Source organism: Lemur catta, chromosome 6 (assembly GCF_020740605.2).
Source record: "Lemur catta isolate mLemCat1 chromosome 6, mLemCat1.pri, whole genome shotgun sequence".
Taxonomy (NCBI): domain Eukaryota; kingdom Metazoa; phylum Chordata; class Mammalia; order Primates; family Lemuridae; genus Lemur; species Lemur catta.
Genome location: NC_059133.1, coordinates 681,614 through 699,701, shown reverse-complemented (window position 1 = coordinate 699,701; position 18,088 = coordinate 681,614). Strand labels below are relative to the sequence as shown.

Below are 18,088 nucleotides of genomic sequence, written 5' to 3'. Positions count from 1 at the left end.
AGCAGTCCCCGCCCCAGAGTGGGACGGGCCAGGCCAGGCCCCGCCCCCACCGCCCTCTGCACCCCGCCGCCTCCACCGCCAGAGCTGCGGAGGTGGCTCCAGGGTGGGGGTGCGGCGTGGCGTGCCCAGGCCCTCTGGGGCTGCCCCTGGGGCCCCGCGCCACCCAGCCATGCTCCCTTCTGCCCCCAACTTCCCTCAAGCCCACCTCGAACACGCAAGGGCAGCACCCCGCGTCCATTGTGGCCCAGGGCCCGCCCACCACGGTGGGGGAGGAGCCAGCTGAAGGAGGGGAAGCTGTGGTCACAGGGGCAGTGGCTCCTGGGGGGCTGGCGGTCCCAGGCAGTGGTTGTGGCTCAGTCCCCGGGTTTCAGAAGGGAGTGACAGGGAGACCCCTGGCAGGAGAGCAGACAAGAGTCGGACGGTCAGGGCAGAGGCCACGACGCTGCACAGGAGCCAGGGCCGTCGGGAGAGGAAGGGGGTGCGGCCACAGATGCCACAGAACAAGACGCCCCAAGAGAGGAGGAAACCCGCAGCCTCTCCTGGAACCCTGGGGCGGGCGCTGATGCCGGGAGTGTGCATCTGGTGCTCAGCCATGGGGTCCCGGGGCCCCCAGTCCCCTTCCTTGCTCAGTCCCGGGCAGGGCCAGTCCCAGCCGGGCCTCCCTCCTGCGAGCAGCAGAAACCGCTGGAGCCGCCAGAGCGCAGGGGCTGCGGACGTCCGGCAAAGCAGCACCACTCCCAGCCAGCTGTGGAGGCTCGGGGAGCACAGACGGTCTGGGCAGGGGTCCGCAGGAGAGGCACAAGAGTGACCCTGGGCTGGGCCAACTGTGCACATGTCCATCCAAACTCCCCAATGGAGGAGGAGGCCCGGGCCTGCCCCCCTGCCCCCACATCGCTGTGTCCCAGCCTGGCCCACTCTGTGTGCACCTGCCCGTGGGAGGCGGGGAGGAGAGAGGGCGGCAGGAGCCCACACATGGCCTGAGGCCTGTGGAGGCTAGCGTGGGCCACTGAGCCGCAGTGCAGGGAGGGACCCCCAGCCGCAGGACCAGAGGGGTCTCAAGGTGCTCGGTGTGCCCCTACCTCCTCAGGAACCTTCTAGCCGTGGAGGGTGCAGGGAGCTCAGCCAGGCTGGATGCTAACACGGCCCCCATCTGGGCCTGCCCCTGCACCCCGCTCCAGGTCCACACCCCGCAGCCTGCACTGAGGGGTCAGAAGAAGGTCACCCCATGAGAGGGGAGGGGCCAAGCCCTAGTGTGGGGGCTCATGGCTACTGGCACAGGACTGGCAACGTGGGCACCAGCTCTGTGACCTGGGGGAGGGAGGACCCTCAGGAGCCCCCACACACCCGGCTCTCAGGGCAGCCTCCTATCTCTGTGCAGCTCTGAGGCCGCAGGGTGGGGACCCAGGGTCAGGACACACAGCTGGAGAGAGAGGTCTACAAAAGCGTTTATTCCCTTCCAGCCACGTGCACACGCCACCGGCTGACTGACGTTGCAGGCTGGGGGGGCGGGAGAGTCCGCGGCTGACCCTGAGCTGGGGCCTGCACCCTCCCTCTGTCCGTCCTCTCCGGCAGGGCCTGGAGCATGCAGGGCTCGACCCTGGGCGCTGCCAGCTCGGATGTTTCTTGCTGCGCCTGGCAGAGGGCCAAGGCTCCAGGGGTTGGAGGCCATCCCCAGGCCAGGCAGAAATCCTGTCCAGAAAGTTCTGATGCTCCTGCAGGGCTGAGGTGGTGCCAGAGGACAGAGGAACAGGCCTGGGGAGGAGGGTCCATGGAACCAGGGGGTCTGCTCCCAGTAGATGCCTTGGGACGCCAGCCCAGCCAGGGTCAAGGTGGTAACCACGACCCCCCCCAAGGGGTAGGCCAAGGCAAGAAGCCCCCTCCGCCAACCCGGAGCTCAGAGGTCTTCACAGAGCCGTCTCCTTGGAAACCCTGGTCCCCAGGTGCCTGGGCGGCTTGAAGCTGAGCACCTCTTTGTATGTGACACCTGGGAGGCGAGCGCAGAGAGGGGTCGTCAGCTCATGGAGCCTGCAGGGCGAAGCCAGTGCCTCAGGGGCCCCTCTCCAGCCCTGAGGGGCCCGTCCACCCGGGAAGGCTTGTGCGAAGAGCCCACTGCTATCTATCTGGATTTTCCCAGGGAAACAGGCGGCGACGAGAGCTTGCATTCCTGACCAAGGACTCGGCCACAGACAGGCCACATGTGCACCACGGGCTGCTGTGAAAGCAAAAGCGCCCGGCCACAGTCTGTGTGGGTGGGGACCACAGAGAGGATCCTGTGGCCCGTGGTTTTCCAGTTATCTGTTTTAGCAGCAGAAACCTTTCATCCAACAAAACCAAACTCATAAGCACACAGCACAGCACGGATAAGGGCGGAGGCCCTGCTGGAGGCACCGGGAACCCTGTGGTCCTAAGAAACAGTTTGAGAACCTCAACCCACCCAGCCCACAGCCAGGGGGGCTGGGGCACTGTGGCCCCCAGGCCAGCCATGCAGCCACGGAGAGCAGGAGCCCAGCCCTACTGGCCACTCCAGAGCAGAGCCAAGGCCAGTTCCAGCGTGGCCTGAGGCGACACAGGCATTGCCCCGCTCAGAGACAGACAGGCCTCGCGGGAAGGGCAGCCCGCGCAAGGCCTGGAGGTCGAGGGCACAGCTGCCGGAGACTGGACTGCTCAGTCAGGCTGCACGGGGAGGGCAAGGCCCTGGGGACACCAAGTATGTGCGGTCAACCAGATGGGAGGGGCCCTAAAATGGGGCAAGGAAAGGCAAGAACAGACACCAGGGGTGTGAGCAGAGAGGCCCAGGGGACAGGTGGACTTGGAGGAGCTCCAGGGTGGCCCTGGTCTCTAGCCTGGACATGGGGGAGGCAAGGCAACCGGAGCAGGGAGGCAAGTCTGGGGCCACCCTCCCCACATCCCTCAGCTCCAGCCAGAGGTCGCTGTGGCCAGGCCGCGTGGCTCTACACTGCCCTCTGACCTCCCGACCTGTGTCCCGGGGAAGGGCTGCAGGACTCGGCCTGGCCCCCGGCAGGGCCCTGCCCGGAGCCCCACTCACGCTTCCACTCGTCCAGCGTGCGGTCCACGTCGTCAAAGGAGTCGTCGTACTTCTGGGCCGCAGGCGCCTCTTCCGTGTCGTGCAGGGACTCGAAGTAGGGGTGGGCCAGGGCCTCGGCCGCCGTCACCCGCTGCTCCGCATCCAGCACCAGCATCTTCTCCAGGAGGCTCACGGCTGCGGGGGGCTCACGTCAGGCCGGGCTCCGGGAGGCCTCGCTCCGGGCCCTGCGCCCCCCACCCTGCCCTACCCAGGGGGCTGGCGTTGGTCAGGATGGAGGCAAAGTCCTTCTTCTCCAGCTCAGGGAGGCCCTTCATGTAGTTCTTCGCCTGCGGGGGAGAGAGGGTGAGGAGCCAGCCCCGAGCCACGGCGGCCCGGCCCCCCACCGTACCCCACTGACATCCGCACTCTGCAGCCTCTGCACAAACTCGGGCGACGGCGTGCCGGTCACCTTCATGATCTCCTTCAGCTGGTCCAGGTCTGCACTGGGCTCAGGAGCACAGCTGGGGCCAGAGAGCAGGGCCCCCGGACCCGGCCCGGGGCGGAGCCCGGCCCCCACCCTCCCCCGACGCTGCCCCACAGCCCCCTCGCCCCCCGCGGCCCCCCAGGCGGGAGGATACGGTCGGTGCCCTTGAACAGTATCTTCCCCGTAATCATCTCAGCCATGATGCAACCCACGGACCAGATGTCCACTGAGACAGAAGCCCAGTCAGCGCTCCATGGGCGGCAGGGGACAAAGACGGGAGGGGGACACAGACATGGCCCATCGGGTTTGGCCTCCCCACACCCCCCTCCGGCTCCCACCCAAGCTCAACAGCCACCCCGGGAGCAGCCATCAAGACGTGGGGACGTGGCAGTGCCACAGGGAGGCCACATCTCCGGGCAGCATCTCACCAGTCTGCGTGTAGCGCATCCAATTCAAGATGACCTCGGGTGCCCGGTACCACCGCGTCACCACGTATCCGGTCATCTCACTGTCTGCCTGCCTGGCCAGGCCAAAGTCCAGGATCTGGGGAGGATGGGAGATGTGGGGCTGAGGGACCCCTGAGGATGGGCAGGCCAGCTGATCCCAAGGGGGCTGGGCTGGGCTTGAATCCGAGCTGGAGCCTCCTGCCAACTTTCCAGAGCTTGAGGCTACAGCCTCAGACCCCCAGCCACCTACTTCTCCCCCGGGGCCGGGTCACCCAGCCCAGCCAGCTTCAGAAGCAGGTGGTCTGGGGGTCCCCCTCCCCACTTGAGCACCCCTGCTCAGTCCCGCCCCAGGTCAAGCATGGAGCCCTGGGACACCCCACCCTCTCCTGAAGCAAGGAGGGCCTCCCCAAGGCCTGGCTGCTCAGCCACTGCCCAGAGCCTGGCGTCTGGGCCCCTGCCTGGGCCCGAGGGCAGGCAGTGAGGGGGGCAGGTCAGCAGGGACGCCTGGCTCCCTGCCCCACCGTTCTCCCCGCCCGCAACACACACCTTAAGCTCACAGTCCTCATTCACCGCTAGGTTGCCCGGCTTCAGGTCCTGGGGGCAGAGCAAAGGTGGCCACGGTGCCCAGCCCACGGGGCATGTGCTCGGCCCAGAGCCCGGGCAGCACCTAAAGAAGGGGCCACCAGGATGGGCCTGCCCCCCACCCCTGTCCCCCCGCAGAGGTGCCTGGGCCCCCAGGACAGGCTTCCGACAGGGGCCCTGCTCGGACAGCCCTGTGCATCCCCCACCAGACCCCATCGATCCCCCTGACGGTGACAGGTGATGCTGGGGGACTGCGCCCCTCCATGCCCACATGGTGGGGGGCCGACGGGTGCCCTGCCCGGACTCACCCTGTGGATGATGCCAGCAGCGTGGATATACTGCAGGAGAGGGGAGGTGGCCATCAGCTCCGGGACCCCAGGGACCTTGGAGCCACGGAGCCCCACCCAGCAGCCCCTCCGCGGCCCCACCTTGAGCCCCTTCAGCATCTGGTACACCAGGAACTGGATCCGGTCCTCACTCAGCTTCTCGTGCTTCATGAGCTTGCCCAGGTCGGTCCCCATGAACGGCATCACCAGGTAACTGGGTGGGGCCAGGCCCAGTCAGCGGGCCAGGGCCAGCGCCTGGACCCCAGGGCCCTGCTGCCCGGCCCCCGGGAGCCCCAGAGCAGGGCCAGGCTCCGTCCACCATCCAGCCCCTCCTGTCTCTCAGCAAGGCCTGCACTTCCCTGCCACCCACCCTGACTAGAATGCCAGGCAGCGGGTGGGGGGGACTGCGCTCTGGGTTTTTTTGTTTTTAAGACAGGGTCTTGCTCTGTCACCCAGGCTAGAGTGCAGTGGCATAATCATGGCTCACTCCTGGGCTCAGAGATCTTCCCACCTCAGCCTCCTGAGCAGGTGAGACTACGGATGCACACCACCACACCTGTGTATTTTGTTTTTCTAGAGATGGGGTCGCACTATGCTGCCCAGGCTGGTCTCGAACTCCTGGCCTCAGGTGATCCTCCCACCTCAGCCTTCCAAAGTGCTGCGATTACAGGCGTGAGCCACCATACCCAACCCACTTTGGGGTTTTTGGACTCTCAACTGAAGGGCCTTGCGTGCCAGGCTAGGCACTGTGGCTGCACCCTGAAGGCAGCGGAGCACGAATCTTCATAGACAGGGGAGGGAAGTGGTCGGTTTCCATTTCAGGCCTGGGTGCCAGAGAGAGCAGGGCCTGGGGGCGAGGGTGGGGATGGCAAGGTATTTGGGTCAGAGGGGCAGGCTGGGCAGGTGGAGAGAGAGACCCAGGAGCGCAGCACTTAGCCCTCCCGGACACTGAGGCCAGTGTGGTCCGCGACCTCTGCAGGCCAAGCAGCAAGGAGCCTGCTGCCCTCTCCAGCCCTTCCTAGGCTTGGCCCTGGGGTCTTGGCCAACAGCAGGAGTCCAGGCTGGCCGGCCACAGCAGGCTCGACAGGGCAAGGGCAGGGTGGGTCCTCCCTGCCACTTCTCCCGCCTCGCTGCCTGCCGGCAAAAAGGTCAGCGGCTCCAGTTTCAGGCCACACGCTCAGTGCCAGGGTCCCGAGCACGGGACCTGCCTGTTAACAAATGCTCGGGCCCAAGGTTCACACCTCCAGTTCTGGAGCCCGCCCAGGCCCAGGCTTGGAGGGAACAGGAGGCCCGGGCTCCGCTGGCTGTACCAGTGCCACCGGTACCAGGGACACACGGGCGAGGGGTGGGCAGTGTGCACCCCATTCGGGCTGTGGGACGGGGGCCCCACGCCAGCCCAGAACCTGGAGCTGCGCAGCACCCTCCTGCCCTGGTGGCCAGCCAGGCCGGCACTCACAAGTCTGTGAAGTCATCCAGGGTCTCGTCAGGCGTGAACACGTCCAGCAGCCCGATCACCTGGGAGAGGGCCAGGGCACCAGGTGGGGTTCAGGGTGCAGCAGAGGGCCCAGGGGCTTGGGCACCCCCGAGGGTGGCACTGCCTTCTAGGCAGGAACCCCCGCAGCTGTTCTGGTCACCCCCACTGCCCATGGGGCCTGGCTCGGCCCGCTGGCACTGTGGCCCAGCCCTGGCACACACATCCACAGACAAATGCTATTTTTGGATGGTGACAGCCAGGATCTCCTGGGGGAGGGGCAGCCCCCAGTCTGGGCTGGCTCTGAGCCACCAAAGGGCTCCAGCCCCTTGTCCCTTCCTCCCCTTTTCCTCTCCCCAAGCAAGCAGACCCAGGCCCAGGTGAGAAAGGCCAACACCTGGCAGGTTCTTCCCTGGGGCAGGCAGCACTGTGACCACCTGGTCCCACAGAGCCCCGGGTTGGGGGACATGGACAGCAGACAGGTAAAGTGCCAGTTGCTGCCCAGCACTTGGGCGGACGTGGGGGACAGGGCCTCCAGGTCCCAGAGAGGCCTCAAGGAAGAGCTCTGCACAGCTGAGCAGCCAAGAGGCAGGTGGACGCGCCAGTGGGGGGACCCCTGGCAGAGGCCACACGCGCAGTGGCCGAGGCGGGAGGGAGGACACTTCGGGAGCTTGAGGAATGCGGGGAGGGAGGCCAGGTGGCTGAGGCCCAGGCCTGGGAGGAGCCGAGGAGAGGCCAGAGGTAGCCCGGGCATGGCCTCCCACGCCAGGTCAAGGTTTCGTTCAGTCCTAAGAGCCGACAAGGGAAGGTTTACGCAGGGTGGATATTAAACGCACCCTCCTGCCTCGGTGTAGGGACAGACCAAGTGAGGCGAGAATGGACACCAAATGGAAGGACATCTGGGTGACCACTGCCACCACTGGGCCCAGGGCTGTGGGCAGGAGGGTGGGTGGAGAGGAGAAGGGAACAGGGGGGCCTGAGGGCACGTGCTGCAGACTGACGTGAGGGCCGAAAGCCTCAGGGGCCCCCGGGAGAACAGGGCCTCAGAGGTTAGGGGTCCCCCAGATGCGCTCTGCCTTTGTAGCGCGGATCGGATCGAGGCCCAGAGCAGGGGGCTGGGGTTTGAGGGGAGGGAGAGGGCCTGGGGGTAGCAGGACTGGGCCTGTGGCAGCCCCTCCTTCCCACTGCCAGCAAGACCAGCAAGAGCCTTGGGCTTCTCAGGGGAAAATGGTGGCACAATGTGCAGAGTCCCCGCTGCGGCAGTCAGGAGCCGGGGGGGGGGGGGGCGGCAGGACCCACTGGCACAGCGGGGTGATCCCGGCACAGGCTGGGCCACAGGTGGGCAGCGAGCCCTTGGCTGGAGGGGGGCCAGGCAGGTGGGGTAGGTGGGCAGGAGTGGGGGGCCGTGAGGGGAGCTGGATGACACCTGGGGAGCAGGCTGTACCCAGAGGACGGGGTGAGGCAGAGGCAGGGTTGGTGCCCACCGCAAGTGGATTTTCACACACAAAGGGGAGGCGGCGAGCCCAGGGCGGGGCTGACACGGAGAGTCCGAGAGAATTAAGGGCCCACCAGGCAGCCAGAAGAGTGGCAGTGGCCAGAAACCCACGGAACAGTTTGCAGGGGGACACAGGGACTCGTTCTCCCAGTGGGCTGGTGGCTCCAATGACCCAGGAAGGTCTGGAAGGAGCATCACGGGCTGGAGTCTCAGTGCCCAGACCAGGGCTGAGGCAGGAGTGATGCCCAGGCAGAACAGTGTTAGGAAACCAGAGCTGCCCTGGCAGGGAGAAGGCTCTCAGCAACCAGCTGTGGCCACGGGAGAGGCCCGGGGCAGCCACGTGTGGTGTCCCTTGGACAGGACGGGAAACAAGAGAGGCCCTTCCTACATGGGGCCCAGATATGCCCCCCACGAACATGAAGGTGTCTGCGAAGGCCACTGTGCCCTGTGCGCTCAGAGCACCAGTTCCCTAAACCCCTTGGCCGGAGACCCCTGCGAGCCCAGGCCCAGCTCCTACACCTGCCTGGCCCTGCCGGGGCCGGGAGAGCAGGACCCAGGCACAGTGGGCTCAGGACGGCGCCCGGACGGGGAAGAGGGGAGGCGCCCCTTGCAGGAAAGCCCTCCTTCCGCCTGGAGCAGCCCTCCCCACTGGGTTCCTGGCCCAGGCAGGGTTTGCAGTGGGAGGGGGAGCCCTCAGGCCTGAGCCCTGACCAGGCCCCGGGCTGAGGAGCCAGACGTGGCCCTGGAAGAAGTCAAGGGCCTGAGTCCTTCCCCGGACCAGCGTGGAAGGGGCCCTGGGCTCGGCCTCCCTGTCCCGGACGCAGCCCCGGCTCCGCCGGCCCCCGCAGGGGTAGCGCAGGCCCGGGGACGGGGGCCGGCCTTCTGGGGAGCGGAGATGAGCCGCCTCGGGCGGGAGTCCCCCAGCTGCAGGCCGGGGCGACTCACGTTCTCGTGGCGCATGTGTTTGAGGAGGCGCAGCTCGCGGTAGGCGCGCTTGGCAAACAGCTCTGACTGGAAGGGCCGGTACAGCTTCTTGATGGCCACCTTGGCGCCCGTGCGGCTGTCCACGGCCGAGCTGCGGGGCGGGAGCTTAGCGGGGAGGCCGGTGCCCCCGCGCCGCCCGCCCGCCCGCCCCGCCGCCGCCGGCCCGCGCTCACCACACCGCGCCGTAGGCGCCCGAGCCCACGGGCTGCAGGTCCCGGTACACGGCGCGCACGTCCCAGGCGGTCTTGGTCACCTCCTGGCGGTAAAAGCCACTGCGGGCAGGCGGCGGAGAGCTCATGGCGGGCCCGTGCGCCCCCCTTCGCTGCGGACCCCGCAGGCACCGCGCCTGAGGACCAGGACCCGGGATCAGCGCGGGTCCCTCGGCGCGCGCCCCGGCCACCGAGCCGCCGACCCCCCGCCGCCGGGGCGCTGCTGCGCCCGGCTCTTCTCTCCGGGTCGCCGCCCTCCCGGCTCTCCAAGGCGCCCACCCCGGCCAGACCCCGGCCCGGTCCGGACAGCGCACGGCCCCTCCCCGGCGCACCGACCAACCGGCCCCCTGGCCGCACGCACGTGACGCCCCCGCCCGCCCTCCGGCCCCTCCGGAAACCCGAGGCGGCCGCGAGGGGGGGAGGTAGGGCCAGAGGCTGGGGGGAAGGGGAGGGGGAGGAGAGAGCCACCCCAAGCTCTCTGCCCTCTGGCTGAACTTCCCCGGCTGGGTTGGGGGTGGGGGGTCTTAGTAGGGGGGGCCACTGCTTACTAACCACCACCCTAGGGCGCTGGGCCCACCCCCAGCCCTGGGCACTGTCCACCTGCGGGAATACTGCCTCCCACTCCATCCCCTCCCTGTCCCCCATCCCTGAGACCCCTGGGCTGACCCTGTGTTCCCAGTGTCCACCTCCCACCGCACCCCTAGAGATGCCCTGCCAAATGTGGGGTCCTCCAGCACCTGTCTTGCCTGCATCTCTGTTTCCAGAGAGAGGAGCTAGTTCTGTCTCCCAAACTTGGGAGCATGGTGGTGCATGCCTGTGGTCCCAGCCTCTCAGGAGGCTGAGGCAGGAGGATCACCGGAGCCCAGGAGTTGGAAGCTGCAGTGAGCTGTGATGACACCACTGCACTCTAGCCAGGGTACAGAGCAAGACCATGTCTCAAAAAAAAAAAGCCCAGTCTCCAGCAAGGTGTGCCTGCCTCCAGGTGCGGGGGGGGGGGTATGCTTGGGCCCTCACCCTGACCACTCTGGGTGGGCGGGCACCATCCTGGGCAGGTGCTCCTGGAGGGCAGAGCCCACACTCCCTTCCAGCCCAGGGACCCAGGCCTGAGGAGGGAATATGGGGTCTGTCCCAGAGCCCACGAGGCTGGTGGGTAACAGGATCCCTGGGCCCCCTGCCCCGCCCTCTGTGCCCCGCCTGCCCGCCATGAATCAGCAGCTCAGCGGCTCAAGCTCAGCCAGAGCAGCTTTGCACCTGGGCTTTGGTGGTGATCTGGAGCATTCAGGAGCTGGGACCAGCGAGCAGGGGTAGCTTGGGGCCACCCAAACCACAACCACCTGTATCCCGTGCCCTTCCTGCCCTGGGCTGCCTGTGGCACTCTACCCCCCTCCTCCAGGAAGCCCCCCAGTTGCCCCCCTTATCTCCAGGAGTCTAGCAGGGTCCCATGTCATACCAGGCTCTCAAAATGGGTCTGTGTCCCCAGCTACCCTATCCTCCTATCCTCCACCCTCAGAGACTGAACTTGGCCCACCTGGTCTCCAGGGTTCCCCCCAGGACTGGCTGCCACACTCACCAAGCCCCTGGGGGTCCTGCTCCCAGATGGTTTCCACCCCTGCCCCAAGACCCAGGGCAAAGGCACAGACTGTCCCTGACCCCTAGGGACATGCTGCCTGACCTCCAGCATGGCCTGGGCCCTTTTGGGCAGTAGGAGCGGGTTCGGCAGGTGAACCCCTTGGGTTGAGGTGAGCTCCTTCGCCTTAACCAGGAAGGAAGAGAAAGCTATTACTTCAGGCCTTTGCTCCCAGGGACACCCAGCTGCCTCCCAGCCAGCCTCCCTGTCCACTGAAAGAAGGGGAGAGACTGGGCCTGGGCCAACAGTCAAGGCTGCTCCAAGAGTCCCTCGAAGGGCAGCTGGGGTCACTGTGTGGGTGGCCATCTGCCTTGTTCCCTCAGGACCTGCCCACAAGCCACATCCTCCCCTGGTCTCCCTGGCCTCTCAGACCCTCCAGGGAGCAGGAAGAGTGCCAGAGATGTCTGTTTGTCCACCTGGGGGCCCGAGGGATCTGGCCACTGCAGGCCTCTGGGGGGGCCAGGCCAGCTGGAGATGTGTGGGACAGCAGGGCCTGGAGCCTGGGACGCAAGCTGAGCAGGAGGGATCCTCTTTATTGTGCACCCCTGGTGCAGGCACTTGGCCCCAGACCTCCCTGGACCCCTCCAGGCAAGAGGCCACCACCTCTCCAGGGAGGAGCCACATCCGACGTCTCTGAGCAGTGCTGTCCCAGAGGTTAGTCCATTCGCCTGCTCTGGGAGCTGACCCACAGACCAGAGCGCCTCAGACCTCCAGCTGCAGCCACCACGAGGGCAGAGGTAGAGAGCAGTAGAGGTGGTCAGCTCTGGGCTGAGGTCCGGGCAAAAGTGTCCAAGTCCACATCCATGCGTGCCGCCTGCCTTAGTGTCCTCGAGGCTGCATCCCCACCCCCCGCCCCAACAGCTGGAGTGTGCCTCATGCCCCAGGGACCAGCTGGAGCTCCCAGGAGAAAGCCCCCAAGTGGCTGCCCCCTTGGCCCACTGGAGCCCCTAGCCTGGATCTCACCACCCCTTGTGGCATCAGGAACTCAGGGGAGGGGAGGCAGTAGCACACCCACCCAAACTCAGGCTCTGCCCGACACGGCTACTAGCCCTTGCGTGCCCAGATTCCCCCGCCCAGCACACGTCCTGACATGTGAACACTGGGACCACATGCTCATGTCCATGTGCCCACACACCCCACAGGTGACACAAGGCTCCAGGCAGCCTTTCTCATTTGACAGCTAGTGGTTGTCCTGCCCTGCCACCCCCGCAGGGAAGACCCTGCTGAGCCTGGTGGTACACTGGCCCTGCCTCAGCTCTGGCGTCTGTGGGTCTCAGCAACCACCAGGGCAGCCCCCACTTCCAGGCTGAGCAGCTCTACACACTGAGACCCTGGCCCCAGTGCACTGCCCCTCCCGCCACAGCTCTCTGGGACAGAGGAGATCCAGAGACAGATACATTCCCCAGAGGGACCGCTGTGGCATGCAGGCCCCCTACGGGGAGGTCCCAAGGGAGAGCCCCATGGCCAGAAGGGGGTAGGAGGACCAAGGTAGACCTAAGGACACCTGTGCCCAGACTCCTACACATGGCAAGCACATGTGCACAAAGGTTTGTGCAGTCTTATGTGTGCAGACTCTCCTCAAGGCATGGGGTCCCAGACCAGGGGTCAGGGCTGCCTGGCCATAGGGGTGCAGAGGAAACCTGACCCACTGAGGGAGGGTGCAGGCTCTGGCCTCTCCACAGGTTCAAGGGTGGCTGCTGGGCAGCGCCTCACTGCTCAATCTCCAGGCTGCCCGGCGGTTTTGGAGGCTCTGGGGGCTTGAAGCTGAGGACTTCCTGGTAGGTGAGCTCTAGGAGTGAGGGGAAAGGTCAGCTTGTGCTGCCCAGCCCAGCCCCCACCCTCTGAGTACAGCCTCCACCCGAAGCTGGAAGCCAGAGCCTGCCCTCTGCTAGATGCCCCCACCTCTCCTGCCCAACTCTGGAGTAAGGGGCATGTTGTTCCTCCTCCCAGGACACTGGGACAGGATCTGGGGCATTGCCTCCGGGGGGATGCAGCCCCAGGCCCTGCCCCAGCCCCCATGCCCACAACAGGCCCCTGGGCACCCCCTTGCCCACCCTTCCACTCCTCCACCGTGCGGTCTTTGGCCTCGACGCTCTCATCATAGGGCTCTGCCTCTGGCTCATCCTCAGGGTCATGGTACTGGCTGAAGTAGGCATGGGCCAGGGCTTCCGCCGCACTGACCCTCTGGTCACTGTCCAGCACCAGCATCCTTCCAAGGAGGTCTATGGCTGCAAGGGGGCCAGTGAGGGTCAGCTCTGCATCCAGGCAGGATCTGATGTGGAACCCAGTCCAGCCCCAGGGCCAGTCCTCACCCAGAGGGTTGGCTCCATGGAAGATGCTGCTGAGGTCCTTCTGGGGCATGGGGGGCAGGGACTGGATGTATGTCCGGGCCTGGGGGCACATAAGAAGGACCTTGGGGCTGTTCACCCCCTCCCTCCCTGGCCTCAAACTGGGCTCAGCGCTTTCCAAGAGAAGCCCCTAGACTCATTCACTCCAACAGGCCTGGGCAAGGGCACAGACAGACCAGACCTCCTCACCATAGGGCCTGCAGGAGCAGAGTCCAGAGCTTTTCCTGCCCCTCCACTGCCCACAGCCAGGGCACTGTTTGTCAGGGAGGTGATTTTGCCCTCACCGTCCCTTGTGCCAGGAGTGACTTCCCCGTCCACTTGTTTTGCCAAAGGCATTGCATGCCTACCCTGGGTTCTGCCCCACCATGCCCCATGTTCCCATCTGGTCCCCATATTTTCGTGCCACCCTCTCCCCCAGAGCATCTGGGGGCTTGATCAGAAGAGGGAGCTGGTGGCTGGTTGGGCTCTGACTTACATGTTCTGAAGATATCTTTGCCAGAACCTCGGGGCTGGGTGTGCCCACCACTTCCATGATGCGCTTCAGCTGGTCAATGTCTACCTCGCTCAGGAAACTCCCACCGGCCAGCCATGGACCTTTCCCGGCCCCCAGACACAAGATCTTGGGGCACTGCCCAAAGCCTACAGCTGAGGACAGCAAGCCCAAGGTGGCATAATATGAGGAGGCAAAAGGAAGCGAGACCTGCCAGAAAGGGCCATAGCCAGCACCCTCCCTATAGGAGGGGACCCCAGCTTGACCCTGCTCCCCAACCTGGGCCAAGGATACAGTCATTTCCCGGGAAGAGGGCCTTTCCCTGGAGCAGCTCAGCCATGATGCAGCCCACAGACCAGATGTCCACTGTTGGGGGAGGGGAGGAGAGAGATCTCCGTCAGTCTGCCCACCCCAAAGCCCTCCTCTGGGAGCTGGGAGAAGCCAGCACAGTAGACCCTCAGTCACAGCCAGGCCCAACGACTGGCAGACTCCATCCTCCTCTATGTCCAACTCTGGGCAGGGACAGGAGTTAGCTAGGGTCACAGAGGCCAGAGGATACCCCCTACCCATCAGGCCCCTCTGAAGGTCTGTTTTGGAACTCTAGTTCCAGACTTTGCCTGTCACCAAGACTTGGCATGCCCCTCCCAGGGTCCTCGGCCTTTGGCTCCACCCTCCCCAGGCCTAGATGTGAACTCCGCCTGCCTGCCCACCCTAGACACCTGTCTGGTTGTAGTGCATCCAGTTCAGCATGATCTCAGGTGCCCGATACCAGCGCGTCGCCACGTATCCGGTCATCTCTTCATCAGCCTGGCGCGCCAGCCCGAAATCCAGGATCTAGAGCAACCAGGAGGGGTTCTCAGCGTCCCCCCATAGCCGCTGCCCCATGCCACTGCCACCCCAGGTTCCTCGAGCCCCTCACCCTGAGCTCGCAGTCCTCATTCACAGCCACGTTGCTGGGCTTCAGGTCCTGCACGGGCGCGCGGGGGCGTGAGCGCAGGAGGCGCAGCCGCGCCAGCCCTCGGACCGACCCTCACCCGCGGCGGCACCTACCCGGTGGATGATCCCGGCCGAGTGGACGTACTGCAGGGGGGAGATCACTGAGCGCCAGGCTTCCGCCCCGCGCACCCGCGCCGCCACCCCGGCGGGGACCAGGGAGCCGCGCGCGCCCACCTTCAGCCCGCGCAGCAGCTGGTAAACCAGGAACTTGACGTGCTCGTCGCTCAGCGCCTGGCACTTGACAATGTTGTTCAGGTCGGCGCCCATCAGGGTAGTCACCAGGTACCTGGGGCGGGTCAGGGGTCAGGACAGAGCCCGCCGCCCCCTCCCCGAACGCGCTCCCGGGCCGCTGCCTCGCCCGCCCGGCCGCTCACACTTCGCTGAAGTCCTCGATGGACGTGGCCGGCGTGAAGACATCCAGAAGCCCGATGACCTGGGTGGCGAGGGGAGTCAGGACACGGCGCCGCACCCCTGCCCGGCGGTTCAGCGGCGGGGCAGCGCCGCACAGGCTCCAGGCCCCGCCCTCCGCGGGCCCGCCCCCAGGGCCACACCGTCCCATTGGCCCGCCCTCCGCGGGCCCGCCCCCCAGGGCCGCACCGCCCCATTGGTCCGCCCTCCGCGGGCCCGCCCCCAGGCCCACACCGTCCCATTGGCCCGCTCTCCGCTGGCCCGCCCCCCAGGGCCGCACCGCCCCATTGGCCCGCCCCTCAGGGCCGCACTGCCCCATTGGTCCGCCCTCCGCGGGCCCGCCCCCAGGGTCGCACCAACCACATTGGTCCGCCCTCCGCGGGCCCGCCCTCCGCTCACGTTCTCGTGCTTCAGGTGCTTGAGCAGCCGCAGCTCGCGGTACGTCCTCCGCGCGTGGATCAGCGACTGGAAGGGGCGCGACAACTTCTTCACCGCCACCTTCTGGCGCAGCCGCGTGTCGTAGGCCGAACTGGAAGGCGGGCGGCCAGTGAGGCGGCGGCGGAAGCCGGGCCGCCGTGGGCCCGGCAGCCGCAGGGTTCCGAGGGCGGCCGCCCGCGCGCAGGCCCTCCGTGGGCCCGGGCCCGCGCCTCTCCGACCGGCCCTCCGCGCGTCCGCCGGGAAGGAGCCCCTCGGGGCTGGCCCGCCATGCCAGTGCTCGCCGCGCAAGATCCCCGGTCGTGTCTTGTCCCTCGCCCCAAGTCCCTCACCCCCAACCCAGGACCCCCATTCAAAGCCGGGGAGAGCCCCTCCACCTAGCGTGCAAATAGCACGTCAGGAAAACAGCCGCTGGCGTGTTCTCCCCAGTGCCTCCGAATATTCAAAATGTGGAGGGAATATTGGTGAACGGCGTTTATTGCATCATTATTTAAAACTGAAAAAATGGACAGTAGAAATGTCCAGCTGAGAGTGGCCTCTGGGGGTTCTGTCCCACCCTCCCGGCTTTACTTCCAGAGATCCAGACTCTTCACCTCCACACCACCCTCCTCACCCACCTTCTCTTCGCTGGAGAGGCAGTGATCACCGCTGTCATCCCCAAATGCAGGTGGGACAGGATCACGCCCACCCTCCCCAGGTCCCACTGCCCTCAGGATCAGCACACAGATGTGAAACCACTTCTGGAGCCCTGCTGAAGGCTCATCCCCTCTCTCCTGCTTCTGCCACCATCTCTGGGCATCTAGGCCCTCATAAGTGTGAGTGGAGACTTAGGCCACCCCCATGCCCACAGTAGGGGAAGAGGGGCAGCCCTGCTGGCTGGGTCTGGGGTGCTCATGGGTGTGGTGGAGGTGCAGGAGAGGCAACTAGGTGCCTGGGGCATCTGTGCCCCCCAAGCCTGTGACTTTCGGGGGAAGGTCCAAGTCACTCCTGGGGTGGGAGGTGAGCGGACTGGCCCCTCCTGTGGGGTAGCAGAGCCTTTTGCCTGGTTTTATCCATGCAGTCAAATGACAGGGAATTGGCACCATCAGCAGCCTCAGCCGTGGAACTGAGCAAAGGGAGCCAGGGGTCAGCAGAGAGAGACCAGGCCTCAACCGGGAACTTGACATCCCTCAGGAGCTCCCAGATGTGGAGTCCCAGAGGCGAGTCCAGCCAGGCCCCTGTGGCCAGTCCCACTTTATCCCCTACCCTCTTCCCACCCTTGAGGTCTTATAGATACGACAGGCCTGTGCTGGAATGGGTAAATGACCTGCACAAGGCTTCTGATGGCAGGCAAAGGATAGCGCAAGACGGGAGTCTGCCCTGGGACCCCAGCCCCTGCTGCAGGCTCCTGAGTGCTTCTGGAGGAGCCCTGAGAAGTCCCCTCCTAATCTGCAATGGCCTGGAGCAGCACTCTGCCCCACCACCTCTGCCTTCACACCTCCACAGCGACCCGCAGTGGACAGCAGCTCTCTGGCACTGGCCTCAGTGAGGACCAGCTGGGTGCTGGGGGAGACACCTCTCAATGTCCACACCCAGGATCAGCCCCCCTGTCAACATCAAAGCTGCAACTTAGGGCTCCACGTAACCACCTCATCCTTAGCCCCCTGCAGAACCGGTTCCAGGGTAACGGAAGCCTCAACCCGATCTGGACGCCCCCATCCAGACTCTGTGGTCTGTCTGGGCCTCAGGCCAGTTCTGGGGACCCCAAGGCCTAGCTGGGCTGGGAGGCTGTGGTCTGAGCGCCATAGGTTGGGGCCAAAGTGGGTGGGGTGTAGACGCCCCAGGGATTGTAGGGAAACGGAAGCATCTCTGTTCAGGCCTAAACCCCATCTGGAGTCTGAGACTCCAGAAAACACGGGGTGGCGGGGGTGGGCAGGACCCACAGGGGAGCCTGAGGCCATCCAAAGGGGAGAGGTCTCTCTCTCCCCCTAGCTGGGCTTTCCCTTTTCAAACAATAGCACCCACCCAGGCGGGGCCCCCTGCTAGCCCTAGGGGGCTGCCCAGCCCTTGACCGAGTCAGACATTTAGGAGCCCGAGGGACCCACCCTCCCGCCAGCTGTGACGCCCCAGGATTTGGGCCAGGTGGGGGACCCTCCGAATCGGGCGGGGCCGGAGGACGCCCCTACCACTGCCACCGGGAGCAGCGCCTTGGAGGAAAGTTTCCTTCACGCCCCCTCCCCCCGCCCCCGTTCATTCCCCTGATCCACGCAGGGCGTGGGGCGGAGGCAGGGCGAGGCCCCTCCCCGTGCCGGGAACCCGGCGCCGGGCGGGGAGGGGGCGCACGCTCGGGGCCCGTCCCAGCCCCCCTCCCCGGCCCCCACCTCTGCCCCGCCCCTACCAGACCGAGCCGTAGGCGCCGGAGCCCACCGGGCGCAGGCCCTGCAGCCGCTGCGGCACCTCCCACACCGTCTTGTTCAGCTCCTGCCGGTAGAAGCCCGGGCGGGGGCCCGACATGTCCGAAGCGGCCTCCGCTCGGCCCAGCCCCGCGCTCCGCGCCCCGCGCCGGAGCCGGAGCTGAGCGGAGCGAGCGCGGCTGCAGGGGCGGCGGGGCGGGGCGGGGCTGCGGGGCGGGGCCGGGGCGGATTTCCCGGGGCGGGGGGGCTCCCCGAGACAAACGCGTGGCTTCCTGCCCCTCCGAGGCGGCGGCAAAGCGGAAACCAGCCCGGGCGGGGGGCGGGGGGCGGGCGGCGAGGATCTGACATCCTCCCTCCCGCTCTCACCTC

The 18,088-nt window shown here is 66.4% G+C and overlaps 2 protein-coding genes across 3 annotated transcripts; both read right to left on the bottom strand.

The window, feature by feature from the left end:
• Positions 1–1,427: 1,427 nt before the first annotated feature.
• On the bottom strand, positions 1,428–9,238 carry MAPK12 (mitogen-activated protein kinase 12). The gene is made up of 12 exons (XM_045555364.1): positions 8,987–9,238; positions 8,775–8,904; positions 6,320–6,378; positions 4,966–5,077; positions 4,846–4,875; positions 4,502–4,549; positions 3,938–4,052; positions 3,664–3,735; positions 3,444–3,523; positions 3,294–3,372; positions 3,047–3,220; positions 1,428–1,984 (listed from the first exon to the last, which is right to left on the bottom strand). Exons 1-12 carry the CDS (start codon positions 9,109–9,111, stop codon positions 1,905–1,907), a joined length of 1,104 nt encoding a protein of 367 aa, XP_045411320.1. The 5' UTR covers positions 9,112–9,238; the 3' UTR covers positions 1,428–1,904.
• A 1,924-nt stretch (positions 9,239–11,162) lies between these two features.
• MAPK11 (mitogen-activated protein kinase 11) lies at positions 11,163–17,912 on the bottom strand. Of its 2 annotated transcripts, XM_045555365.1 has the most exons (12): positions 17,704–17,912; positions 15,291–15,420; positions 14,858–14,916; positions 14,658–14,769; positions 14,538–14,567; positions 14,407–14,454; positions 14,207–14,321; positions 13,782–13,853; positions 13,473–13,552; positions 12,962–13,040; positions 12,704–12,877; positions 11,163–12,438 (listed from the first exon to the last, which is right to left on the bottom strand). In XM_045555365.1, exons 1-12 carry the CDS (start codon positions 17,817–17,819, stop codon positions 12,359–12,361), a joined length of 1,095 nt encoding a protein of 364 aa, XP_045411321.1. In that variant the 5' UTR covers positions 17,820–17,912; the 3' UTR covers positions 11,163–12,358. The 2 variants fall into 2 exon arrangements, with proteins under 2 accessions (XP_045411321.1, XP_045411322.1); XM_045555366.1 differs by lacking the exons at positions 11,163–12,438; positions 12,962–13,040 and having other exon boundaries at positions 12,808–12,877; positions 17,704–17,907.
• Positions 17,913–18,088: the final 176 nt, after the last annotated feature.